The 27,015-nt window shown below is 49.8% G+C and overlaps 1 protein-coding gene across 3 annotated transcripts; it reads right to left on the bottom strand.

The window, feature by feature from the left end:
- Positions 1-27,015, bottom strand: STEAP3 (STEAP3 metalloreductase). 3 transcript variants are annotated; one of them, XM_038142485.1, is made up of 5 exons: positions 26,815-27,015; positions 11,775-12,258; positions 10,768-11,295; positions 9,103-9,267; positions 1-3,337 (listed from the first exon to the last, which is right to left on the bottom strand). In XM_038142485.1, the coding sequence occupies exons 2-5, from the start codon at positions 12,255-12,257 to the stop codon at positions 3,047-3,049; spliced, it is 1,467 nt and encodes a 488-aa protein (XP_037998413.1). In that variant the 5' UTR covers position 12,258; positions 26,815-27,015; the 3' UTR covers positions 1-3,046. The 3 variants fall into 3 exon arrangements, with proteins under 3 accessions (XP_037998413.1, XP_037998412.1, XP_037998411.1); XM_038142484.1 differs by lacking the exon at positions 26,815-27,015 and adding an exon at positions 23,738-23,880; XM_038142483.1 differs by lacking the exon at positions 26,815-27,015 and adding an exon at positions 18,123-23,725.

Below are 27,015 nucleotides of genomic sequence, written 5' to 3'. Positions count from 1 at the left end.
TAATTATGTAGATCTGTTCAGAATATCTTTATATAACTACAGAAGCCAGAGATTAAAACTGGCCTTACTCTTACAGCTTTTCATTTGGTTCTTACATATCCCAGAGGCACATAGTAGGCAGTACAGAAAATAAAAATACAAAGATTTTTACATTCAAGCTATATATTCTGCAAATAAGATACATATATTTATGTGTTTGTGTACATATATACAGAAAGAGAGAAAAACTTCAAGTACAAAACCAGTTAAATGGTAAATTTTAAGCCAATCTCACTGAATGTCCTATGCATATCAAAAATGCTTAGGGAAAAGATAACTGAAAAATCCCTTACTTTCATTTTCAGCATTCCAGAATCAGAAGAAATGACTAAAACAGTTGTGTCCCATGTTTTAAGGACCAAATGCATACAGAGGGCATCATGTGAAATGCTGTTCTGCATTTATAAGGATTGGTTTTGGTTTTCAAAAGGGATGGTGGCTGGCTGGCCAGTCTGTTGGCACAGGCATTACCTGGAGACACTTGACCAGTTTTTTTTTCTTTAGATGCTGTAGAGCTGCAGTAACTGTGGGGATTTTGAGCTGGCTTGTCTGTCCCTTTGTGTCCATCTGAAAAGAACCATGCTGACTCACTGACTGCCCCTCTGCTCATGGAAACTCTCCCTTTGCCATGGGAAAGGGTTTGTAGGCATGGAAGTCTTGTAAACAAAGCAAGGGTGCAAACCTTCTGCTGGGCAGAAAGGTGAGTCTTTAACCTTGCAGTGATTCAAAATAAATCATTCTTTTCCCCTTGAAGACAAAGCCTGCCAGCCTGTGTAATGCTCTTTCTCTGCCTCCTAATCTTTTTTTGCCACTAGACAGTAGTCTTGCTTAACCTAAAGATGTGAAAAGAAACCTAGATGGGAAAAAAAGGCATTGCAATACACCATAAACTGTGTAAACTGGTGCTTTTATCTTGTCTTTGCCTAATGATGAAATGGAAAAGACAACTAAAAAACCAGGCTTTCTGAATCCAGTCTTCCCTCGAGGATGAGTTGAGTGGAGTGAGTGGAATTGTATTCAGGTGAAACTGTCTCAAATCTATGGGGAAACTTAACCTATCACCTAACCAGAAAGAAATGGTGGTGGGTCATCAGTCTGCTTGGAGAGTGATTTGGTCAGGTGCCAATCTGGGCTAGGTTCTGAGGCGGATGGGGAAACCTAACAAACTCAGCTTGCTGAGGGGGACAGTGGTAAAGAATGGTGTCTTCACCATGTTGTCCAAACCCCATGAAAACAACAACAAAAAAGTCACCTTATTATGAAATCTAGGCTTTCCCCTCAAGAAGCAGCATTTGGAGACTTTACTGTAAGTGTTAGGCAAGAACTGACAGTCAATATCATCACGGGCCACGTGAGCAATATTTGGAGAATATGACTCACTGCAGTTACTTGAGGCTAAACAGGGAATTCTTGTGAGTCTCCATCTGTGCAGAACTCTTCCAGGTTATGGAAGCAATGGCTTGTAGAGGGGCTCATGTGCCCCAAAGCTGCTAATTCCCCCTCCCCTTTATATTAACTGGTCTGGTACTTGTCCCACAAGCTGTACCTCATTTTGGGCTGACAGCTCTTGTTTTCTCAAAGCAATACTGAACACTGAGTGTCTTTTCCTTAACTGTAGGAAAATGAGGCTGTTCCAGGCATGTCCTTGTACCTGACCTTACTGAGGTAGTCTTCTTGTGTCATCCCAATTGCTTGCTTTGAAATGAGCTTTAGTGAATGCCTGTCCATTCACTGTTTGGTGATTTGGATGTCCAAAACCTAAAGAATTATTCTGATAAAGAGTAAGAACTTCATAGAAAGCAACAGGTGAAACATGAAATTAGGACAGAAATCTTCTTTGCCCCGTGCCTTGTCCACAGTGGATGTGAAATCAGAAGAGCATTTCATACCTGCTTTGAGATCTAGCAGGGGACTTTTTAAGGTGTAAGGCAATGAAGGACTGTGCCCAAAATGTACAACACGTTTTCATGTTGTGGTCAAGACTTGATGATCCCTTTGCAGGACTGTTCAAAGATCTTATTATTGCTATGAAACCAGTGGGTTTAGAGCTGCTGTTTTGTTTGCTTAAATGGGAATGTTCAGGTGACAGCCATTTCTAAAAGCTTCACCCTATTATTTGATGTAAGGCCAGCTGGAAGGCCTTGGTTTTCTCCATGTAATTTTGTGAAGCAGCAAACCTTTCCAATAATTATCCTCACTCTATTTCAATCAAATACTGCTTGAAACTTTGGCTCAGTGTAACAGAGAACATGCAGCAGTAGCTGTCACCTCAGAGCCAGCAGTGCAGACCAGACGTCTGGTATTGGGGATGTCTCTCTCTCAAATGCTTTTATACTCCTGGAAAAGGTGCTTTATTTCCTCAGCTTATAAACATGCATCAGGCACTGCTTCCAGGACCAGAAGTGCTGCCTGTATTTGAGAGAACAGGGATACTGGGCTTGCTGTCATATTTGATGATTTTAGTAAGATCTGCTGTCACAGTAACATGAATATAGCTGTACTGACTTGTCCACAGAGCTCATTGAGGAGAACAAAACCAGAGGCAATTGATCTTTCTAAACCTCATTGCCTTGATTGATCCACACACTCAAGAGGTATGGTATCTTTGCACTCATAAACTCCAGAAAATCTGTGCAACCTCATATTAAAAAATAAAGGCATTGAAATTTATGAGAGCAGCTAGGAAAGCAACTGAGAAGTACTGGTTTGGGGAGCTGCCAGGCAGCACCTCCAGTGACTGATCTGACTAACAGAGTCCATCAGTTTCCATGTATATTAGTGCTGCTAGCTTGGCTCTCACAATTAAGGCAATAATTGTCCTAGCAAATCAGCAATATAATTTAACTGCTACTGGCTAACCTAAGTTTGATGGTCATCCATTTTTGGAAGTCACCAAATTTTATTATTTTATCAACAATACCATTATACCAAAACATACATATATTTAAGAAACACCTTTGAACTTAGAAATGTTGATAGTGCTTTGAAATCCTCAAAGCTGGGGCTGTTAGACATTACTGGAGGTCTCCCCACTTGAAAACTCCCCCGTTGCACTGGGCAGAACAAATTTGACATATCTGCCCTTCTCCCAGCCCCTCCTGATTCTCACAAGTCTGTGCTGGATGCAGGGCAAACTGAAGATGACTTTGGCTATGATGACAGTGCATGGGACGAGCAGGGTGAGGGTGTAGGTTGGGGGCAGGTAGAATTTGTACTGGTTCTCATCGAAGGCCCTCGACCAGCCGTACGTGAGCGTGTGCAGAGTGCTGATCACCAAGGCAATAAATCCAAGGGAGGACTGAAAGGAAAAGAAACACACACCAGTTAGCAGAGTGCCTTGTGCCTGGCTGTCTTTCCGTATTTTTGACATTATTTTCTAAGTGTACATGGCACAGAGGAAGCAATGGGTATTCCCGCGTTTCCTGGACACAATAAAACATGGCTGGAAACCCTTCCTGGGGAGTGTCCCAGACTGTGCTTTTCTTTGTCTAGTCAGAGGTTAAGTGTGACATTAGAAGCTCTGCAGGAATTTCCCAGCAGGTGCTGTCAACTCAGCAGAGAGGAGGGCTCCTGCATCCTGTGAAGCAGCAGCCCCCAACCCCTGCTGGGCAGGTGGGCACAGGCAGCTCCCAAGGGCTCCTTCCTGAGCTGCAGTGCCAGCTCTGCTCTGCCAGCTCTGCTCTGCCACTCCCTGGCTGCCTGAGGCTTCCGACCAGCAGGATGAAGCATCAGGGATGTGGCTCTGGACAACAGCTGGCACTGCTGGAAGTGGGTGAAGCCACAGTTCCGCAAAGAGCAAAGACATCTTCAGGTGACTGGTGTCATCTACAGGAAAATGAGATTGTGCAAACAGAAGTGCTCTGTTCTGAGGTGAGCAACAGCCCTCAAGGGTTTCCTCCTCTGTCTTAGAGATCTGTGTTGGTTCAAAGGCTGTGTGAAGAGCCCTTTATCCCCTCAGGGAGGCAGCAAGGACACAGCCCCTGTTCTACAGGCCAGAACTTCCCCCGTTTTCAGCTGAGATCATTCTCCAAAGCACCCACAGAGACAACACCTCCTGAGTATTTCCAGCTCCCTCTGAGGGTTGCTCTCAAAGATAGGTTTTAAATTCTTTCCCTCACTGAGGGCTTCCTGCCAGCATCAGAGGTGGTGGCTCCCGAGGCTGCCAGCTCCCACTGCCTGCGGGCACTCAGCAGCCCTGGGCACTCGCTGTGCTCTGCTCTGTGCAGGCCTTTGCTGCTGTATTTTCACAGGAAAGTGCAGGTCGAGCATCTTGCCTTGCTGCCCTACTTTGAATGCTTGGTCTAAGTTTGGAATAACAACCAAATTTCAAGATGCCTAGACAGGGAAAATGTTGCTGCTTATGTCCCTAACTTAGGGAAGAAAGCCTTTAAAAGCCAAAAGATTTGTCTTGGTGCAGAGATCAGCAAGAAACACAATCTTCCTGAAGGTAAGTCCAGGAAAGAGGCCATGGCTGGGAAATGAGGAACCAGGGCAAGATGAGAGGAAGGACTCATTGTCTTTTGAAAAAAACAGTTCCATGCAAAGAACTCCTCAATTCACAGATTCTCCTTCTATTTTTGATTGCTGAGAAACAATTAAAAAACCCAGACAACTTTTAAAAATGTACCATGTTATTACCAAAAAGAAACCAGACCAAGACTCCTCTAAACTTCAGAGCTAATCTTTTAAGCAGCTGAGGAGACTGGGCAAGGGAGGGAAGGAGAGCTCTAAAATGTGCTACCAGATCTAGGTACTTCACTTTTACAGTATCTATCAGCAAGTCATGTGGGTGTCACTGAGTCCTGCCAAGGCAGGGAAGAACTCTTCTCTGTGTTACAGCTGAGCATTACTCAAGGTCATGCCAGGAAGTGGGAACAGAGCTGGGAACTGAGCCTTAGTCCTGTGTGCAAGCCCACACTTACCCTTTCTTTCATGTCCTTCTTGCCACAAGCTGTGTCCATGTCCTAAACCAAAGTGGTAACAAGCAGCAAACCCAACAGGGTCAAGACTAGCTGCATTTGGAAAATTAAAGAGGAGTTTGCTGAAATGTGCTCAGCGTGGTCACAGCTGAACCTAAGAGCAGGACCTGACCCACAGATCATCCATCATTTATAGGTTAAGATTCTCTCCAACAGGCAAAAAACTCCCAGAGTGGCAAAAGGTTTGAAGTACCAGATTAGGAGTCATCTGGCAAAGGAGGGCAGGGAAAAGGGGACAGAGGGAACCCAAGAGCAGAAGCTTTCTGCCCTGGGCAGGGGATGCATTGAGTCAGCCCCAGCAGGGCTCTGTGCATGGCAGAGATGTCAGAGCTGGAGATAATTACCTTGTGCCTCTACAGTTTCTTTTTAAAGAGCTGCTGGGATTGGGGGAGAGCAGGAGAGGAAATTAATAGCACAAAAGGTGACAAACCATCACAGGCACTCCTTGACTGACCCACCTTTGTGTGTGGATGGAGGGGATGAAAAAAAAAGGCAAATTGGCAACAAACACATGGCAACAAACACATGGCTAAGCTGCTGGAGCCAGGGCTGGCAGCTCCTCTGGCAGCAGCAATGGGCTGATCCACTTTCAGCACAAACGAGGAGCTGACTGGGGTGAGCAGAAGGGTCCCAGAGCTGATGCTGGCTAAAGGAGCTGGCTGCACCCGCCAGACAGCTGGATACAGGCAGGTCTGTAAGGGCACAGAGCCCCAAAGTTTTGCTGCTTGCAGCTTGGCTCAGTGTTTACAGCTCAATATACACTCGGTGTAGCACAATGCAGAGCCTGCTGAACACCCCAGGGGGCCGATTTGCAAAGTGCTTAGCCCTGATACCACTCTTGTGCCCTCACTGATCCTCTCCATGCAGTTCCTGGCTATGAAATCTTCCTGGGTTTTGTTTTAAACAGTGGCAGAGGCTTTTTTTGTACTGTCACAACATGGGGAGTGTGGGGCCAGCAGCCCTGGGGGTGTTAAAGCTCTCTGAAAGGTGCTGTATGAAGACAGTGTCTTCCCGATGCAGGTTTTGCATGTATTTTCTCTTCTGCATTAACTCTTCTACCTCCCCCGCTTCCTGCAGGCTCCCTGTAACACCCCAGCAAAGGTGACCCAGTCACATGTGGCTCATTTAGAAATGCTTGGGCAGCACTGAAAGCAAAGAGCCCCTTCCTGACCCAGATAAGTTTCTGACTTGTGCAGCCATCAGTACTACGAAATGATTCGCTCCATGGAAGCAGCCCTGGCCCCTTGCACTGCCTCGACAGGAGGGTTAGAAAAGGTCTGATCACAGATTCTTTACATCTTACGCTACATGAACTATGAAAGAAACCAGGTCAATTCAACCTTCAAATTCCAGGAGGGCTTCTCAGGATAGGAAGGTAAAGGCAATCATACACATTTTTACTTCTCAGGCAATTAGAGCTGATTTGTAAATCACTGGGGAACATTAAAAATGTCTCCTATAAGTTGAATTACATACAAATCATTCCTGTTAGCCAGTCTTTCAATTCTGTACATTTTCTGTTAAAACTGGACACACAGGGGAACGGTGTATCCAATTTAACCACATTTAATTGAAATTTGAGTATGTGCAGGAGCTACTGTGAAAATCAACCTTTTTTTCCTATAACTTTGGCAACAATACAAATGGGATTTTCAACCTGTCAGGCAACAGATGTGTATTTTAATACTGTGGCAGTACATGGCACTAACACTGGCTGCTGGAAAATGTCAGACTTGGGGAGCTCTGGGTAAGGAGGAGACTGAAGGGACTCCCGAATTTGCCTCACATGTGGCTTTCGGTACAGCATCTCTCAAACACCATCCAGTTCAACTGAGATGGGAACAAACTGGGCATTTTCTGGAAGGCATCTGGCTGGGGCATCTGCATTTCACCTCTTTTATGCTGTACAAGTGCTAGAAATCCCAAATATTTGAGAAAGCAGCCTCATGCTTCACCCCTTGTATTTACACTGTGCCACTGTGCATTAATTCAGGGAGGCTCACTCTGAGCTATGTGAATACAACCTCAGGAGCCTGGAACCAGTAGCTGTAGCTGCTCTTTTAATTTCCTCAAGAAAGGCACCACCAACTTATTGAGGAGTAAATAATTTAAAAGATCCCTCATTTAAAAGAAAGTAATATGGAAGCTAACATGCCAGGAGATCTGTAACCTGCTCTTTTCACATGGTATTTCCACAAAGAGGCACAATACCAGCCGTGCCTCTCCTGCCTGTGATCAGCTGGGAGCTCGTGTCACACCGTCACACTTTATTCCATGCAGACAGAAATAGGTGTGAGTATCTTTCCATGAACTAAGCCAGCCAGTTCCCATGTGGGGCAGCCAAGAGCTATTTTGGAACTGACCGTCACGAATTTGTCTGGTCCCAGTGCTGACATACCCTTGGAAAGGCTGGGAAGGGGTCCCAAAGGGCAGCTGGGACAGTCGTGTTACACACACGAGCTGCCACGACAATGTTTGTGTTACATGACACAACACCAGCACCCTCCAGGACAGCTGCCGGGCTGCCTGGGGAGCCAAAGGGAAATGCAGGGGGTTTCAAAGCCTCCTTCCAGGCTGCAAGGAGATACTTCCCTTCGTTTGGGATTCCTGGTATGAGATGTGCAAGTCAGGGCTGATTTATCCAGTGTCCCAGCAGCTGCAGCCCTCCCCTGAGACACGGCAGTGAGAATTAATATGCTCCCATTGTCCAGTCTGAAGGAGAGGTTTAAAGCCAGTCTCCCCTCTCCTCAAGGGATGATCTCTTGGGGTCAAGCTCTCCTGGGGCAGCTCTTCTACTCAGTGTAAATAATTACTGGCTAGCCCACAGCAAGAGGGGAAAGAAGACCAACTGGATTGCTCGTTTGGTGATCGGGGCACTCGTGGGAGAAGCAGGGGAGCAGACTTCAAACTCCTGCTCTAATGAATATTGAATTATTTATATAGCCCTGAAGAGCTTCAGCAGAGCTTAACAGAGGCTGGATGATAGATATTCACCTCTGCATCCCTGAGCCCTGCCCTCCCCTTTGGAAGGGTTAGGTGTGTGCCAGCATGGTGCAAAGGGAGGCTGCACAGGGGAGCTGCAGGGGAACGGGGTCCTGGTGGGGCTCACACACCTTGGGTGCCACAGGGGTTACAAAGCCTGGTGCATGCTAAGCAGCCCTGCTGCAGGAGGCACAAGTAACAGGGGGTTTTAGGGCTGTGGGGTATGACCGTGCCACAGTGAGTGGAATCTGGCCTCAAAATCAACTTTAATGCGCAGGGGATACTTGAAAGATTCATTCTCTGCTATCTCCATTAATCAGCCCTAAGCCTGGCTCCAAATGCATCCCTGAAAAAGCTGCAGCCACTGAATACAGTGTCTGTGAAAATCCCACGGGGTAGACTCAGGTCACCAAGGGAATTTGGCCTTTGAGAGCTTGGCCATCACTGCAAGTGGCAGGAAGCTCCTAAACCACTGGGGAAAAACTAAAGTTTTCTGCACTTCTTAGAATCAGACAGTTTTCTGCACTTCTTAGAATCAGACATGGCCTTTTCATTGAAATCATACCCAGTTCCCTGTGCTGCGTGGGCTCTGGCAGTTTACAGACCACTGTAAGCCTTTTTGAACTTGTCCATTGAGCACCTGGGTGCATGCAGGCTCTGCCAAACCTGTCTCCCCTGCACTGTCCTCCCAGGCTCTCTCCTTTTCAGCAGCTCACTCTCCCTGGACAGCAAGGGCAAATCTGTGTCCTTTAGCCAGCTGTGAGTTCCCTGCCTGCCCTCCACAGCCTGGTGCTGTATTTTCCCTTGTATTTTCCCTTCTCCTGAGAAAAGCACCTTTCCTAGACAGGACAAGCGCTGTGTGAGAGCAGCACAGCCGCAGGGCACACCACTCTGCCCCTCTCCTGCTCTGGGTCTCACCTCCTGGACGAGGGGTCTGTGGCTCTGGGGTGCGTGGGCAGGTTTTGCTGCTGACACCAATGCACAGCTGCCCCGCCAGAGCAGGATGGGCTGGGAAAGCAGGTCAACCCCTGCCCTGTCTGTGTGAGGGCCTGACTCTGATTCTGCAGAATCACACTCTGGCATCAGCAAATATCAACTTTACCTGAATGAAACTGAATTCCCTCCAGTTGAGAGAGTTTGCGATGGATGGAAGTGAAGTGATGGCAAGTAACGACAGCAAGCCCAGGGCAATTATTCCAACAGAGATATAAATCTCCATCCTCCAGACTTCCTCCTCTACCCAGACTGTCATCTTCTTCTCCATAGCCTGGCATGACAATGAAGGTTTGTTAAAATGGGGCGCTTAGGGACACAGAAACTGAGTTTTATCTGTTTTGGTTTGGGAAGCAGGTTCCTGTTCACATCTCCAGCACTATTTGCCTGTTTGGGAGATGTGGAAATGCTCTCTCTTATCCCAAAGCCATTTGGCCAAAGCTAGACCTGATTTGAAGCCTGCTGGGAAGAACTGCTGAATGCTCTCAGCTCCCATGCCTGTAACCACAGCAGCAAGCCCCAAAGTCACATTTGGAAAGATAATTACAATGAGAACTCAGTTTCAAGCCATGAAAACAAATACAGATGCTTGAATATGCAGTAGTCTCCTAATAACCTTTGTTTTAAGTGCATTTAGGGGGGAAATTGTTCATGCTAATGGAAGGGAAGATGGGTTTTATACTGCATGGCAAAGAGGAACATTTAGAACCGTCCTCTTTAGCCCATTAAATGGGTTTAATTTACTAAACAAAGATGTTGTGAGAAAACAGGAGGTGGAGGGGAAATGAAAACAGGATGCTTGCCTGAGATTAATGTTCAACTGTGGCACTTGAGAAGAATCTGCTCAAGGTTGGAGCTGAGAGGCTGGGAATGGTGTTTGATGGATGCTCTGAACAGACACTGCTGCCCAAACCAGCCATCCTGCTCCCCGCTGCCCCCACAGCCCTTTCCCTCCTTTTTGGGACAAATATTTGGAATCACTCAGCCACATACCCCAGCACAGAAAGCAGAGGGGTTGTGGGGTAATCCCTTGATCACATTCCCCCCTCAGCTGCAGGAAGCCTGTGCCATCCCAGGAGGGAGCAGTGTGGAGCAGTGAGAAGCCAGGGGCAGGAAAGAGCAATTCCCATCCTCCCATGGTACTACAGAGCTGGCTGAACTGCCAGAAGGCAGCAATCTCACACTGGATAAACACTGCTGAGAGTGTCCATAAAGCAATAAAGGCCTTCTCCATTTCCTTGTTCTTATATAACCAGTTCTTCACCACCATTTTGTTAAACCCCGGCAGGCACAGGGTGATGAGAACACACAGCCCTCTCTGGGTTATGACTTGGTTACTCCAGCAGGCACAATTATGAACATCAGTGTGAACAAACAGGGATCTCCCGAGATTTTGGGAGCTGAAGGGAACTCTATTCCTCCTACCACTGGGCTTCCTCTCGCCTAGCATTTTTCCTGCCTCTGACCTAGTCTCAGACACACCAGTGCCTGGCAAGGCTGGTTTCAAAGCTTCCAGTGTTTCTGGGGAGCAGTGGCACGGGAGGGTTGTGCCACTGCTGTGTATTGAGGGAGATGGCAGCTCCTCAGCACAGAGTGCTCAGTCTGTGCCGTGTGCCTGACCTGTGGGGGAAATACTCCTAGAGAGCTTTTTCCCACTGCCCCACACCTGCTTTGGAAAATGAATGAAAACCCCAAGATATTAGGCCCACCACCCAAGATGTGCACGAGTTCAGCAGATTCCTGCAGGTGCTGACCTGAGGAGCACCCCCGTTACCTGCTTGACGGCCGTCTCGATTAACAGGTACCGGTGGGAGCGGCGCATGGGCAGGCACAGGCTGTACACGGCGTGCAGGGCTGCACAGAAGAAGCTGAGCAGACCAATCTGCTTTCTGTGCTGCAGCCACTGGTCCAGCCAGTCTGGGAAACGCCTGTACTTGGTGCCATAGTAGAGCTGGGAGCAGGCTGCCAGCACCCCGGGCAGGTAGACCAGGGACAGCATGACGTAGGACACGCACGGCAGCGTGGTGTTGACCACCTCGATGGGGATCTTGTACAGCTTGTTCTTCTGCTCCCTGATGTAAGGGTGGATGACCTGCCGGATCAGGTTGTAGGTGAAGAAGCAAAGAAAAAGCCCCAGAGCCAAAAAGATGGGGATTTTCCAGGCTGGCAAGAGGCGCAGGGGAATGTTCTCGATCTCACAGGCTGATGACATGCAGCCCATGTCCACAGGGGTGAATCCCATGACTTGAGCAATTTCTGCTATGGTGCGCTTGGCTTCTTGATTATTTGAGCAGATCAGAACCTGCAACGAACAGAAATAGATACATAGGGCAAAGAAATCAGGCTGCTGGGATCGAGGGCATCCAGAGGGATTCTGTGTCACAGGGAGCCTATGTTATTCCACTGAGCATCATGATTCCTGGCAGAATTGACAGGGATTCCTTTTTGACAGGGATTTACCATGCCTGCCAAAGACCTCTCTCCTGGACAGGTTTCCTTTCATGCATGTACCGCCAGTTTGTTTCACTGGCTCTGTTTAGATAAACAGACAGCTGAATAATACTTTTCACTTGGGCAGATGCTCCAAGGACTACAAAGTATGAACTGAGTGAAGGTACTTAATTTCTGGACAAAGAAATGCAGAAGCTAAGGGGTGGTCTCTGGATTCCACAGCCAGCACTCAAGACTCCTTCTTCTGGAGCCTAAGACCATTTGCTGATGCTGCCAGACCTCAGCTGCTGAAACAGCTGGGATTTAGCCCTTGCTGGAAGAAAACAATACCTGCTTATTTCCATCCCTGGCACCCGACTGCAGCGTCCACGCAGAAACCACATTAAAGGCCTTTACCACAGTGCAGGCTGGGAACAGGGAGGCCAAGTACTCCGCGTTGGATTCCTTGTGGTGGTTGATCTCCGTGTTGTTGCTGACATCCACCAGGATCTTGCCCACCAGCACATCAGCCAGGTCACAGAGGGTGGAGTAATGTTCCCTGAAAATCGCCACGAAGATGACATCCGCCTTCTTCACGGCCTCGGCCTGGAAGGTGACCTCTGCTGCAGCAGGGAAGAGGCTGGCCTTGCGCTTCGGGTTGCGGCTGCCCACCACCACCCTGAAGCCGGAGCACACCAGGCGCACGGCCAAGGAGCGCGCAAAGTCCCCGCTGCCCAGCACGCCCACGGTGCGGCCCGCCGGCGCCGGGGGGCTGCGCTCACCCGCCGTGCTGCCAGGGCCCAGCAGGGGTTTGGCCATGTCTCCTCTGGACATCCTGGCAGGAAAAACAAGGAGAAATGCAAATTCACTGTGGAGCTCTCACAGAGACCCAGACCACGTGTGGGGTCACGGGGAAAAGTGCCGCTTAGGCCACTCGAACACGGTTTTGGTCCCAGCGGCCCAGGACCTGTTTGCCAAACCCATCAGGAAATGTGCAGTAATGTACAGGCACCACTGGAGGGGCACAAAACACCAGGCTGGGTTGGAAGGTGAAGGCTTTTATGGAGGTTTCCCAAGGCTGTGTGATTCAACACCTGCTGGATGCACTCATCCATCCTCTGCTGTCCTTCATGCTGGCATCTCACACTGCAAAGCCAGGCCAACACTGACAGCAATCAGAACCAGAACCTCTGAGATTCCCACAGAGCTACCAGATACCTCCTAAAGAAAGGGGTCCATGAAGATCCCTGAGACTACATCTGGAAAAGCTGGACGGGTGCTTCTGATTTGCCAGAGCAGAATCAAGGCAGAAAGTCAAATTGAAATGAAAGTGTCCTAAAAGTGGTAAATGAAGAGTTGCAGTCCTTGCCTGTCCCAATATTTGGGTCTGGCAAGTGCTGTTTGCTTCAGCTCTTTAATGAGTAATGAGAACTTACTCATGACATTTCAAAAATATATTAAAACATGATGGGATTTACTCATGAAAGATCTTGATGAGCTTTACAAACGTTAATGAATTTTGCCCTGTAACAGATTAGATATTGAGGGCATGGAGGGGTTTTAAGCAGATCAATGAATTCACAGGCAGCACAGCAGCTGAACCTGGAGGTCAGAAGAAAATTGGGCAGGGAACTGCCAGACTGCTCATGGGCTGTGTCAGTGGCTCAAATGTGCCTCCCAACTTAAGAACAGCAAATTTACCCTAAAGGAATGGCAAATTCCCATTTTGGATGAGATTTTAAGAGGGCTCAGAAGGCAGCCCATGGAACTTACACACCAGGACATCTGGCTTTTGTATTGGCACACTGCTAGAGAGTATAATAAAGACTGTAATTTACAGACTTGTGATATACGGGGGATGGAAACAAATTGGTTTTGCTGGAGTGCAGTCTTGCCTTGTACCTGCTCAAGTTCTTTCAAAGTGAAGGTGACCATTTGGATGAGGTGACCTAGTCCCTGGCACAGGTGTTTTTCATAGGCTTTTGGAAATGTCCTTCACCCAAGGCTCTTCTGGGATTGGCACAGCAGTGGTGCAAAGGGGAAGGGCACTTCTGCATGAATAATTACCAATGGGAAACAAAGAGTGAGAAGAAATAAATTATTTTCATAATGGGAATAGGTTGCCAAGGGATTTCCTTGAGGATTTATGCTGTTCAACATGCTCATAGGTGATCTGGGAAAGGGAGTGAATATTGACAAGATGGAACTCCTGTGTAGTGATCACAGAATGGCTCAGGTTGGAAGGGACTTAAAGATCATCTACTTCCAACCCCTTGCCATGGGCAGGGACACCTTCTACTGGACCAGGCTGGTCAAAGCCCCATCCAACCTGGTCCTGAACACCTCCAGAGATAGTCACAGGATCTCTTTGCAACCTGTTCCCATGCCTCACCACCCTTATAACTAAAGAATTTCTTTCTATTATCTACTCAAAATCATTTAGGACAGTCAATCTTTCTTGTGAAGAATCTGCAAAAGGATCTCCCCATTCAAAGTGCCTGAGCACCAAAATTCACTACAGAAGCAAGAGAGACATGGCAAGAGCTGCCTGTGGGCATAAACTCTCCTAACCGTATATACACTTCAAAGAGCTGTAAATTTGTAAAAACCACTCAGAAAAATGATCAAAGGGTCACATTACTATGAAAACACCAACTTGGAGGCTCCTGGCAGACAAACATCAAGCACAGCCAAGTTACTGGAGATCTCTCACACAGCAGGCAGGATCTCAATCCTGCTCCTCACTGAAAACCTGCAAAACACCTTCAGCAGATGGACTTTGAAACTATAATTCACTGTCCTGGGTACAAACTGGGTACAAACCCATCATGGTTTCAGTGACCACACTGTTTCTATGGCAGAGGTCTGTCTGCTCTCCTTGCCTCTCACCAAGCACCACTTTATCCCAGAGACCAAAACCTGTGCTCATGGAAGAAGTGCTAGCAGGGGAAAACAAGTGCCAAAGAAGTGCACGGTGATGACTTCCCCTTAAAAACACACGTCCACTGTATAAACAGAGAGATCAAACAGCATACTGCAGTTCTCCTTATTCCACTGGAAAAAAAAATAGGGAGAATAAACGTAGAAAGGGGCCACAGGGATGACTTTCAGATCTCTGTCTGCAAAGATACTGTTTTTCTTTTTTTCCTGGTCCCTTCTTATCAGAAGCTTTATCACACACTCATTGCTTTACTTTTTTTGAAACCCTTTTGCTTCACCTAAATGTAGTCATGTCCAGAACCATTTGTTCTCGGGCCAACACTATTGCTCAGAACAATTAGCTTGCCCTCCCATACCCCCCCTCCCCTTTTCCACCACCTGTGCACACAAAATATTACCCCAAAATAAAAAAACATATCTCTGGCTCTCAGCCATGGGGGGAGAAATCAGCATTCAGGGTGACAAAGTGATTGTTACCCACAGACTCATTTCATAATCAATTTAAGGCACCTCAGAAGTTCTCTCTGTGGTCCCACTGGGATGCAAATGTTGCTGCAAGCAATTTTTCTTACACTGTGCTTCCTCTGTCCTGCAGCTGCCACTGAACATGTAGAGAGATGTTGGTAATGTTTGGAGATAAACATCTTTGCTGTCTCCAGTTATTCTGATTAAAAGGGATGACAGAATTAAACAGCCTTTGAAGTCAGCAGGAGAGTTACAAAGTAAGAAGACTCAAAATCTTTTCTGTGAATTTTGGTGTGATTATTTCAGTCATGCTCTGAGTGGTGGGGCTTTGGAGCAGGACTCATCCCTGCTGCCAGCCCATGGTGGGATGGTCCCTGGCGCTGGCTGCTGCCTGTGGGTTGCATTGCTGTCATTGCCATGCACTGAAATCCTCCTGAGAAAGGAGGGGAACATCCCTCTTTCACCATAAACACATTTCCCTCAGACAAACACTGTGGTCTCTCCTAACAGATGCCTGGCAATGGACTGTCTGATTAGGCAACAGCTTTTCTTCACTTCTGTATCTCTGGGGAGCACACAGACCCCCCCCTCCTGCCACCACCCCTGACTTACCATGTCCACACTGCTTCTTCTGCACCTATGGACATGTCACCTGCTTGAAACTCTCCCTCACAAAGCTAATTCACCACAGCAAGGCCAACCCATCCAGAGTGGGTGCAAAGCACCATGGCCAGGATGCTGCAGAGGAGGTCACGAGTGAATATCATGGTGCTTAGACATCTTTAGCATCTCCAGACTTGGATAAACCCCATTTATTGAACTTCCTTGTCAAGCAAACTGCATCCCTGCTGAGTTATAGCATGTGCAATTCAAGGAGATCAGTTTCTTACCAAGGAAGCTACAAGATGATTTAAAGCACAGCCCAATGGGAACAAGCTCCAATTCCAAGTGGGCAGCAGCTCCCTGACTAAAATACTGAATACAACGTACAGCTCCCCTTCAGCTTAGCTGCGAGTGACACCCTTACATCACTGCTGTGTCCACTTGTAGCACACTTGTTCCCATGTGCAGTTCAGTGACTGCACTGCCACTACTGCTGTTAATTGCAGGGCAATAGCAGTGATGGGCAGTGAGCAAGATGGGGAGCTCTCCTCTGCTGGGCACTCTTCAAAAACTGTCCAGAAGGCAACTTCTGCCCCAAGGAGTGGGATCAGACAGACAGCAATGGCATGAAATGAAGCAGTCAAATCTCTGTTGCCCAGGCAGAGGTAGGGAGGGGTTCTCACAGAAGAAACACAGGGATAATTCTACATATTTTGCACCTGAGGCTTGGCAGAGGCTGTTAGCTTAGGCTCAGTGCCAGGCAAACAAGGTTTTTCTGCCTCTCTGCCCACACTGAGAGGCCTCACTCAGGTTTTGCAGCAGGACAGCCGTTCAGGATGGAGCTGGGCTGCAGAACCCGCTCAGGTGTCCCTGGGCTCACAGCAGGGTCCATCTGCTGAGCAGATCATCCCCCACAGCCACTGGGGAAGAGGCACACTTGTTATCCTCTTTCAGCAGACTGGAGGAAGGAGATACTAACAATGATGGGACTCCGGCAAGTTTGTCTGGGATGACCCAGATATCTTGCACCATGACTTTAACTATGAGACCATCTTTTGGGGCCCTTTTCACATCCTCTGGTGCAGGAGGATAGCCTAGCTAGTTCCTGTAATTTGCAGTCCAGAGGTGTTTGAGTTGTACACCCTGAAGAAGGATGGACCTGTGGTGGCAAGGCTTGCTGCAGTTCTGGACAAAAAAAAATAAAAAAAATAAAGATTCATTTCAATGCCCTGGTATTCAGATTTATCAGATAAAAGACAAGTTAGTTTTACCATAACTCTAATAAAAAGGCAGTGTTTTAAACATATCAAACTGTGCTGAAGAATATGGCAGCAATCTCATACAGAGCTCCAAAAAAATGTCCTGTCCAGTGAAACCAAACTGGTTCCTGTTTGCACAGAAACTCATCTTTGAGCTCAGCCTCACATACTCAGTCTACACCACCTTGGCTAAAACAACTGCTTTTATGTCTTCCACCAAAGTCAGTGTTTGTTTAGACTGACCACGACTGAGTCTCCATAAGCTGTGGATTCAACCCGTGCAGGTCATCAAAGAGCCTGCTCTGTGCTTCAGTTTCTGCTTGGGTGCCACTCGAGATAAAGCACATGATTATTACACACATTCCTTGACAAGCACATGGGCTGAAACACCAGCAAGGCTCATGAGGAATCAAAGGATGCAGCAGAGCCTTTGGTCAGGTCACTGCAGAGGAGTGTCATGATTTCTGCACTGGGAAGGTCCCTTTGGGCCCTGCCAGCCATGGCTGGCACCAGCTCGGTCCCACAAACAAAAACTCCAGGGACAGGGGTGATCTCTGCCCCCAGGGGACTTCCAGTCTGCATGGAGAGACCTTTGAACCATGAAGCCAAAGCCCTCCAGCCTCTGTTTGCAGAGCATCTCTTGCTGTGTTAACCCTCCAAAAGCCCCAGCTGGAGAGGAGCATTCAGCACTTGAAGTGTTCCTCTCGCCTCTGCTTGCTCTGAGCAGAAATACTCTTTTTTAAAATTTGCTACCACTATTTTATTTCCAGGGAAAATCAAATGTTTAAGTCTCTTTCCCACACAAACAGCATCCCTCCCAGGAGCACAGCAAGTGCCATGAACCTGAACCTGTTGGAACTGGAACAGATTTAAGTAATAAAAGAGCTTATCCAAAGCTGCTTTAATCTCAGCTCTGGTGCACATTTCTGGAGAGCTTGCAGTGCTGCCCAGGCTGCCTGGAAATGACTTCCCCGGCTCTGCCAGCAAGAGAGAGTCAGGGAAACCAAGCCTGCTGCCTTTTTGCTTGTCCCTTTTCTTCTTTCTCCTTCCAAAGCAGAGTTATCTCCCGAATGGTGCAAACCGGGAACTGGCAAAGGATGTAAATCGCCCTTCCAGAAAAGCCATATTACAAACCCAGCCGGGCTGCCAGCCAGGACGTGAGAATGAGGAAATGCTGGGAGCTGGGCTGTCCCCGCTGCTGTCCTCCAGCCCACGGGCACAGGCATCAGGGGCTGTGCTCCCCGTGTCCCTGCTGCTGGGGTGGGGAGGAGGGACAGGGACCTGCGGCAGGGAGCTGGTGCTGCACGAGCCGGCATCACTGCGTGCTGAGCATGGCACTGCGGGGCACGGACTGCTGCGACCCCAGACCTGCTCCAGGGACTGCTGTGACCCCTCACCTGCTGTGGATCCAGGGACTGCTGTGACCCCTCACCTGCTGTGGATCCAGGGACTGCTGTGACCCCTCACCTGCTGTGGGGCTCCAGGAGTTGCCACGTGTCCCCCTGCAATTGTTCTCCACCCTGATGCACTCTGCATTCGCAAGTCCTTATCCCTCCTCCTGCCCCAGGGCAGCTCTTTATCTGATTACCTCATTATCAGGCATTTATCTGCCAAAACCACTTCCATAAGCTCCTGCAGAGCCCCGCTTTCTCTCCTCTTTATCTCTCAATCCAGTTAACCTTATCCCTTCCTCTTTTACCCCCAAAGGACATGGCAAATGATTTGCCTTCTCCTCTTCAGACACATTCTGTATTTGGAGAACACGTTTCACATCTCTCTTCGGTTTTTCCTGCACAAATGAAACCCAACTCTTTCATCAGAGCTGTTATTTACCGAATGTCCAACAACTCAGCCTCTGTTCCTTGCTCTCATTTTTCCTGGAGGATGCCCAGAGCCGCATTTTCCAACTGAGCCCCTAAAAGGCACCAGCTGGAGCAGAGACGCTGCTTCCCCACTGCACCACTTCTCTTTATCCATCCCAAGAAGACTGTTTGCTTTTGCACAACCGTGTGCCCCTGTTAACCCATGGGGCACAGTGTCCCTGTCCTCTGGCTCCAGTGACCACTGCCTGGCTGGTTGCTCACCTGGTGTCCAGGCGGTCAGTCAGTCCTACCACACAGGACAGAACGTGTGCCCTGTTTTTTTTTTAAACCAGCTCTCCAGCTTGTCACAATCTTCAATTCTTAGTCTCTTCTCTAAAATGTTTCCAGTCCCTCCTAGCTCAGTGTCACCTACAAATTCAGTATCTGCCTCCCTACTCCATCACACACTAATGAAAACACGGGCTGACAGGCACTGACCCTCCCAACTCCATACCCCCTCTGGTTTATACACTGAAAAAAAAAAAAAATCAGAATGTTGTTTTTGGAAGCCAGCAGTGAAGCCTAAGGCATGTCCACGTCCCTGACCACAAGATGTTCTTCACCAGGACCAAAATTGAAAAACAGCTTTCAGAACAGGGGAAAGTAGAGGAGAAAGGGCTACCAGAATTTCCCACAGGGACAAAATAATCTCTTTTCCCCACACAAGCTCAGACATTTTGGCTACAGTTCTCCTACAAAACTACACCAGCTTGTGATCACTTGGCAGGGACAATTTCTCTCTCCAAGGATAAATCCTCCATTTTAATGCTGAGCAGGAAAACTACCTATCTATTATAAACAACTGGAAAACAAAACCTTTGGCCTGTTTTCATCAAAACTATGTACTTAAAAGCACAGTTACCAACAGGTTCTGCCACAGATATCTTCAAACTTTTCTCCCCCAAATTTGCCTCCATTTGCAGTGCCACTTCTCTGCAGCAGTCCTTGTCTGAAGAACTTCCTCTGCTCTTCTGCAAAAACATCTTGCTGCCTGTGTCCACTGTGTTGATTGAGTAATGAGAAGCCTGAGTAGGCTTCTACCCTTCGCAGGGTACCCGAGACCTATCCTGTAGTAAAACATCATGAAATGGGATCTGAAAGTCTGGGAAATCCTGAGGCTTCACTCTGAGACCGTGGAAGGCACAGACCTGAAGGAAGACGTAGTTTGCAGGAGCAGTGCTGATGCTGACACAGCACACAGGAGCTTTTCTGGCTGATGTGACTCTGAATGAGAAGGTTATGTTCTCAGCTTAGCATCTCACAGTTCTTAAGTGACATAAAAGGGTGGTTTATAACAACTTCAGGCACTGCACTTAAGTCTTGTATGGCTTCTCCTGCTTTTTTGGGGGGGGGTTTCATTCTTTTGCTGCTCTTACAAGTTGACAATTCAGTGACTCACCCATTTCTGAGCCTTCCCCTCCCCAAGTGCGAGAAGAGCAGGAAAGCAACTCAAAGCCTGGATAGTGGAAACTTCTCAGGTAGATCTAGTAATTCCCTGCAGGCAGGCACGATGGGTGGAGATGCTCCCGTTAAAATGAGCTGGGACTTCCACCCTTCTCTGGGCTACAGAGATCAGGCAGGACCTGACTTCAGCAGTCACCACAGGGAGCTGGCAGGCTCCAGCTCTCTCTTTAAAATCTCTTTGTTTCTTTCCAGGAAAGGCACGGAGGAATTGTGCTGAGCATGCACAGAAATATTTGTATTGGCCATTTCCGTGCCGCAGCTCCTGTTAGAAGGGTCTCCAAGATCAGCACTCTCCTGCCTTTCTGAATTTGCTTCACCCACTCAGAAGATGCACAGGACCGCACGGGGAGAAGATGCCTGGGAGACAGTGTGGGGTGGAAGGAAGACACAGCCTATGGCAGAGGGCCAGCCTATCTCCTGCTGATCTGTTTTTTCCCCTCCATGGAGCACAGGCATGACACAGTACAGAGGTAGCTCTGAGCCAGCCCTGAAAACTGGAAAGGCAACCCATGTAGGGCCATGTAATGCCTCTTCTGATTTTCCCAGCAGCTCCTGGGAAGCTCCGGGGAGAGAGGCAAACACAACTGACTGACCAGGTAGTTATCTTTGGAGACACAGATGGGTAAGAGAGAGATGCTCTTTGCTGGAAGTCAACTCACTGCCCTGCCTTCCCCTTCCACTCACACCTTTTGCCTTCAGTCCAGCATCCTGCACAGCAGATCCAGCTTCCTTTCCCCTGCACTGGCAGGAGTCTTGCAGATGAGCCCAGAAGAGACAAATCCATGCAGTGTGAACAATATGCCTCCCCCCAGGACCCAAATCCTTAGTGATACCCACGTGTGCTGGACAGGTACGAACACCATGTATTTCACCAGTGCAAGCTGCACCGGCACATGTTCTGTCCTGTAACCAACCCCAGCATAAGAAGGATGTTGGACCTGCTAGAATGAGTCCAAAGAAGGGTCACAGAGGTGCTCAGAAGGATGGAGCCCCTCTCCTGTTAAGACAGGCTGAGAGAGTTGGGGTTGTTCAGCCTGGAGAACAGAAGACATCATGAAGACCTTAGAGCAACTTCCAGTAGCTGAAGAGAGCTGGAGAGGGACTTTTTACAAGGGCTGTAGCAGTAGGACAATGGGGAATGTCCTTACAGTGATGGAGGGCAGGTTTATATCAGATATAAGGAGGAAATTCTTCACGATGAGGTGGTGAGGCACTGGCTCAGACTGCCCAGCAAAGCTGTGGATGACACAAACACTTTCCATCCTTGGAAGTGTTCAGGATCAGGTTGGACCAGGTTTAGAGCAACATGGTCAAGTGGAAGGTACCCCTGACCATGGTGGGAGTCGGAATGAGATGATCTTTAAGGTCCCTTCCAACTCAAACCACTGTGGAGCTCTATGAGCTATCAGTGCTTGCACATGATCTGCAGTTGGTATCAGGCTCCTTCAGTGGTGGACGTGTTATCTACAGACCCTGATTCTTGAAGCCTACATTCTGTGGGGAGCTCTTAAGACATTTTTTCCAAAGACTACAGTGGTGTATTCACACTAAATGGAAATGCACGTGTTGTCAAAACCATGGCTTTAGAGAGACTCACTGAAAATGTGAGAACCTGGAAAAAGGATGGGAGGAATTTCCTCCCATCAGTACCTTAAACCCCAGGAAAAATTCCAAAATGTTTAGGCCCCAGAGTATGTAAAGGCTTTAGGAAATGTGTTGGAAGCTCCCACATCACTGACACACTTTCAGAAGCTTTTTACTTTCAGTTAAGTGACAGTTCACTTAAACTTAGATGAAGATGGGAAGCTGCTTAATCCACTCTAGGTCTGCAGAGGAAAACCTATGAAGAAGCAATAAATACAAATTTGAAAATAGCATTTTCTTCCATTATGATGTTGACAAAAAGCTAACTCTAATCAGTGATGGTAAATTTATAGATAACAAATTGGTGTATTTTAATTCCTGGTGTGTGACATTTCTTATCACAGCTGCCACTGCCTTTCCCACCTCTCAAGAGAGCTGGCATGGCTGGCCTACTTCTTCCATCATCGGAAAAAATGTGTTTCCCCTGAATCTAAACCTGCTTCTATTTATGGGTGTGATGTTACAAGGTCATAGTCAAAGCACAGTTCTTAACAATAAAAAGCAAAACAACCCCAAAACAAAAATAAATAGCAAAATAAACAACAAAAAAATTATTACACTGTCAAAGAGCATGTTTTCCTGGAGTTTGATGTGGTTTTGTTAAACACAGACTTGTTGAGTCATCAACATTTTCTCCTTTACCATCACAGAGGAAATCAAATATGTGCAGTGACTGCGGCATCTTATATTACTGTACATTTGTTTCATAGCAAATGTGATTTTAGAAGAAAACGAAAGCTTGATGCAGTATTTAAATCTTATTAGTCCTGCATCTCCTCAGCCCACAGGAGTATTGATGCTGTAGGCGACAGCCTTCCTCTCCTGCTGTCTCTCAGTTTTGGTTCCTTGCCACAGCAGGCAATTCTCTGTGTTATTTTTATTTAGACTACTCTGATTGAAATGATCTCGGGTTCTCTATACCCCTCTGCCCCGCTCAGGCATTATGAACACAAACACTCCCCCAAGCTCCCGGGTGTCCATCTGTCACGGGCAGATGTCACACCCTGGACAGGGCCACGGGACAGGGACAGTCCAGCCCAGCTTCCATCACCTGTGGGATGTTCGTACTACAAAGTCACCTCTACAATTCCTTCACAGCTTCCATCCCTTTTTACTCTCACATGGATCAAATGCTGAAGTCCCCCTCAAAAAGCATCCAACCGTGGCAGCTTTTACTAGTCCCTACAGTGGTTCAGAAACCCCACACCGGCTCCCTGCTCACCTCTGAGGGATCCTGGGCCCTGGCCAAGATTCTCCCCAAGTTTTTTTTTAATATCTCGGTGCTGATTTCTCCGTGGCTGGAAAGAGCCACTCATCTCCTCAAAGCATTTAGCGAGCTGAGAATGAAAAGTGAAACCTAGGCGCCAAGTGCTGCTCCCTGAGGAGCACAGCCTGAACGTCCGTCCATCCATCCATCCATCCATCCATCCATCCATCCATCCATCCATCCATCCATCCATCCATCCCCTGCGCTCACGAGGATCGCACCACTCGGAACCGGGAACCCGGCCCGTTCCGGGGGGTCTGTGCCCGGTTTGTGCCAGGGACAGGGAGTTTCCCCGAGCCGCACGGATGTGTCCAGCAGCCAGGGAAGGAAGGAAGAAAGGAAAGCGCTTCCCGCGGGCAGCCCGCACCGCAGCCCGGCGGACCCGCGTCCCACCGAGCTCTGCCAGTGCCCGCCCGGACCGAGACACGGCGGCCGCCGCAGACATCCCCGCCCGGGACCAGCCCCAGCCCCGGCCCCAGCCCCAACCCTCGCACCGAGGCGTCCGAGAGCGCCCTGGGACCCCCGCCCGAGCGCGGGGGCGGAGCGGGCCGCGGGCACGGAGCAGCCCCGCCGCGGGGACCCCGGGCCGGGCTGCGGCGGAACGGGGGCCCGGCACCGGCGCTCGGCGGCGGGAGAGCTCCCGCTGACCCGGGACATTCCCCCCGGCTAGAGCAGCCCCGGCGGCGCCGAGCCGAGCCGAGCCGAGCCAGCCCTGCCTGCCCGGCGCGGGCGGTTCGAGCCCCGCTGGCGGCTCCTCGCCGTGCTGGCGGTGCCCGAGCCCCGCCGTGCCCGTCCCCCCGCGCTCCTCACCTCTGCGCGGCGGCGGGAGGGCGAACGGCGCCGTCCGGCAGCGCGGAGCCGAGCCGTGATGTCAGGCCGCGGGCTCCGCCCTCTGCCCATGTGCCCGCCGGGGCCGCGGGCACCGCTCGGCTGCGCTCGGCTCGGCTCGGCTCGGCTCGGCTCGGCTCGGCTCGGCTCGGCTCGGCTCGGCTCGGCTCGGCTCGGCTCGGCTCGGCTCGGCTGCGCTCGGCTCGGCTCGGCTCGGCTCGGCTCGGCTCGGCTCGGCTCGGCTCGGCTCGGCTCGGCTCGGCTCGGCACCGCCCGGCCCGGCACGGCTCGGCACCGCCCGCCTCACAGCGAGGGATCCCCAGCCCCGGCCCCGCAGGGCTGCGCGGGCGTCACTGCCGTGCCCGGGTTAAACACACGCGGCAGGAGGGCATCGCTGCCGGGGCGGCCGGGCCGCGGTGCCCATTACAGACAGGAGTCGAAGGCAGACCTGAATTCTCTATTTATGAACGCATTTCTGCGCCAGCCGGTGTCTCGTTTTAATGGGCGGGTGCGGCTTGTTGCGCCTGTGCCCCTGCTATCAGGGGCCGCGCACTCGTTCCGCAAAGCTGTGCCGGGAGGCGTGGAGCAGATAAAGGTTCCCCACCCCGAGAGCTGTCCTGCTGCGAGCGCCCCGACACTGCCGCACGGCCCCGCTCCCGTGGGCCGGGCAGCGCGCTCCCAAAGCGGCCGTGAGCTGGCACCACAGGGAGAGTCCCCGGGCAAAAGCACTGGGGCAAAGCCACAGGGACTTGAAAACAAATCCCTCTGGAGCTTGGTTTGCTCACTGAGCAGAGGAGAGCAGCACGGAGGAAAGGGACCTGAAGGGGTTGTCTCATCCGCCCTCGGCCCTGGCGAGGCGGTTGCAGTGTGTGTTTGAAGCCCAGGCAGAGGATGTGCAGCCCCTCGGAACCCAGCCTGAAGTGCAGTCAGGAGGGTTTTCCTAATCTTTGCCAAGTGCCGTCCCCTCTGTGTCCTCCTTGCACATGGGGCATGTCTTCCTGGGATGAAACAAGCCACACTTTTTTTCTCTCTCCTGGGCAGGCTGTGATTTTAACTATCTCAGCTCATTCTCACCGCTGTCCTGTGCAGATGTGCCCCCTCTCCAGTCCCTGTGCTGCCTGCAAGCGGGCCCAGATGCCAGCCAGGACTGGCCCACCTTGCAGGGTCACTCACCACCTCTCACATCCACGGAGTGGGAGATACAGAAACCTGCAGATATGGAGAGGCTTCAGCAAAGATGTGGGATTGCTGGGGAAAGTTCCCGTTGGTGACTCCCAGTGGCTGGATGCTGGATAAGACAGAGCTCCATAGGCTCGAGATGCTCAAGCTGCAAACTTTGAGATGCTGTGAGTTCCCTGGGTATTGGACAGTACTGGAGAGGTGTGAAAACCTATTGGCATGGTCAGGAGAAGGAGGATTATTGGGACAGCTGTACTTCATCAACCCTCTGCAAAGGCCATCTGTGACTAAATGTGTCTGGTAGAATGAGATTACTTCTTAGCCCCTTCCTGCCCGTACTGGCCCCTGCCTCCTCATGCCTGTCATGGGGATAATTTATGTGCCACGATCAGCTCTTTGTGGACAGTGAAGGACAGAAATCATTGAACTCTCCTGCACCTGCTGTATCTTGTTACCTGCTCTCCCACATTATGTAAAGGACAAATTTTGCCTTTAAATTTATTTACAGAATCCATAGTCATTGCCTTGTTTGCCTTGGTCATTGCAATTCATCTTACAGATTCCCCTTTGCTCTCTCAGGTCTCTGCACCGTGTGGGTCTCTCCCCGTTCCTGTTTCCCTGCATGGGGCAAGGCTGCTGGCAGGACAGTGTGGTTGGTTCCCTGGATAATTACCAACCCTCTGGAAGTGCTGAAATCTGCTTCTCCTTTTTTTAGATTGCACTTCCTTTTTTGTAAATTAGCAAACTTTTCACCGAAACACCTTCTGCTTTCCTACCTTTATTTCACAGAGAAGAATGAATACCAAATTTATACATTTTTTTCCCCTCTTCTCAAACCTGTGGTTAGCCCTGTCCAGGCCACCTGTTTGCTGGACAGTTTGAATCCTGCAGCCCCATTTTTTCTGCAGCCATCTCAGTAGGCAGCTAAGACCTCCCCAGCTCCCAGACCTTGACTGGCTTTATTGGTTGCTCAAAAGATTCCCTTGGAATCCATGTTTCTGATGAGAGATTTGATGTGGGCTTGCAAATTGGCTTAATTTCTCTTCTACCCAGAGAGACCCAGTTTGCCAGGATTGTGCTGAACTTGGCCAGTATTTCTGGGGTTCTTTTCCCCCTTTTTCCTTGCTGATCCTGAGCAAGGGCTTTTCTCTGTCATCTGGACTGTTCTTCTCCCAGCAATCCTCTTTTCCTGGCCCATCACTCGCTGGTCAGAGCTGCAGCTCTCTGGCAGCACCATCTGTGTCCCTGTGCCCAGCTGGCTGTTTCCTGCTGTCCCCTTAGCCATGATGCCACCTGCACCCTCCCTCCCTGTCCTTCCCCTCCATGGGGACAGGGAGTTGCCTTAGATCTGCTCAGGGCTGGGGCTGCCAGGCTCCTCCAGTGCCCGTGTGCTGGCACAGCATGGCACCAGTGAGCAGATGAACCTCGACAGCTCCTGGCTGCCCAGCCAGGGAGCCATGGGGAGTCCCCACCTCCCACGCTGGTTTGGGGGGCCTGGAGGTGTCAGTGTCATCCAAGGTGACAGTGTGGAGGGGTTCACAGGCCAGCTCAGCTCCTGCCCACACCCAATCAATAAGGGGCTAATGCAGGGCATGCCCAGCTTTACTGCAGTAAGACACAGAGGCAGTGGTCCCTGAGCCTCCCTGTGCCCCCTGTCCCCTGCCAGCTCCCTTGGGCTCATCATGTGCCAGCCCGAGGGCTGCTGTGCACCCAGAGGCCACGGGGATGCAGAAGTGCTGGGCAGCAGTGGCTGCACCTGAGCAGATGCTGTGACAAAAGCAGAGTTTGGGGAACATCACCTCACCTGCCACTCGCAATGTCATAGCCAGGAAATGGCTCAGCTTCCCCGTGAAATCCTGGGGCAGTAATGGCAAACTTACCACTGGAAAACCAAACCTATTTGGTGGGGCAGTCAGTACACGCAGCTCCTCCTCTGGCCGTCCCAAAGCTGTGGTTTAAGCTGGAATCTGCTGTCTTGGGCCTGCTGGTACCGTTTGGGTTGGGAAATTGGGTTATCAGCACAACAGGGCTCTGTCTGCTCTGGACTGGCACATGGTCCGGGGCTGCCGAAAATGCCAAGC

The sequence above is a fragment of the Motacilla alba genome, chromosome 7 (assembly GCF_015832195.1).
Source record: "Motacilla alba alba isolate MOTALB_02 chromosome 7, Motacilla_alba_V1.0_pri, whole genome shotgun sequence".
Taxonomy (NCBI): Eukaryota; Metazoa; Chordata; class Aves; order Passeriformes; family Motacillidae; genus Motacilla; species Motacilla alba.
This window is presented reverse-complemented; position numbering and strand designations above follow the sequence as displayed.

Excerpts from the sequence above, each read along its gene's own strand:
- STEAP3 (XM_038142483.1), bottom strand. The coding sequence starts at position 18,226 with ATGCAGAGTGCATCAGGGTGGAGAACAATTGCAGGGGGACACGTGGCA. Across the intron at positions 12,259-18,122 it reads AGTCCCTGGATCCACAGCAG|GATGTCCAGAGGAGACATGG; the intron begins GTGAGGGGTCAC and ends TTTTCCTGCCAG. Across the intron at positions 3,338-9,102 it reads GGGAATTCAGTTTCATTCAG|TCCTCCCTTGGATTTATTGC; the intron begins GTAAAGTTGATA and ends TTTTCCTTTCAG.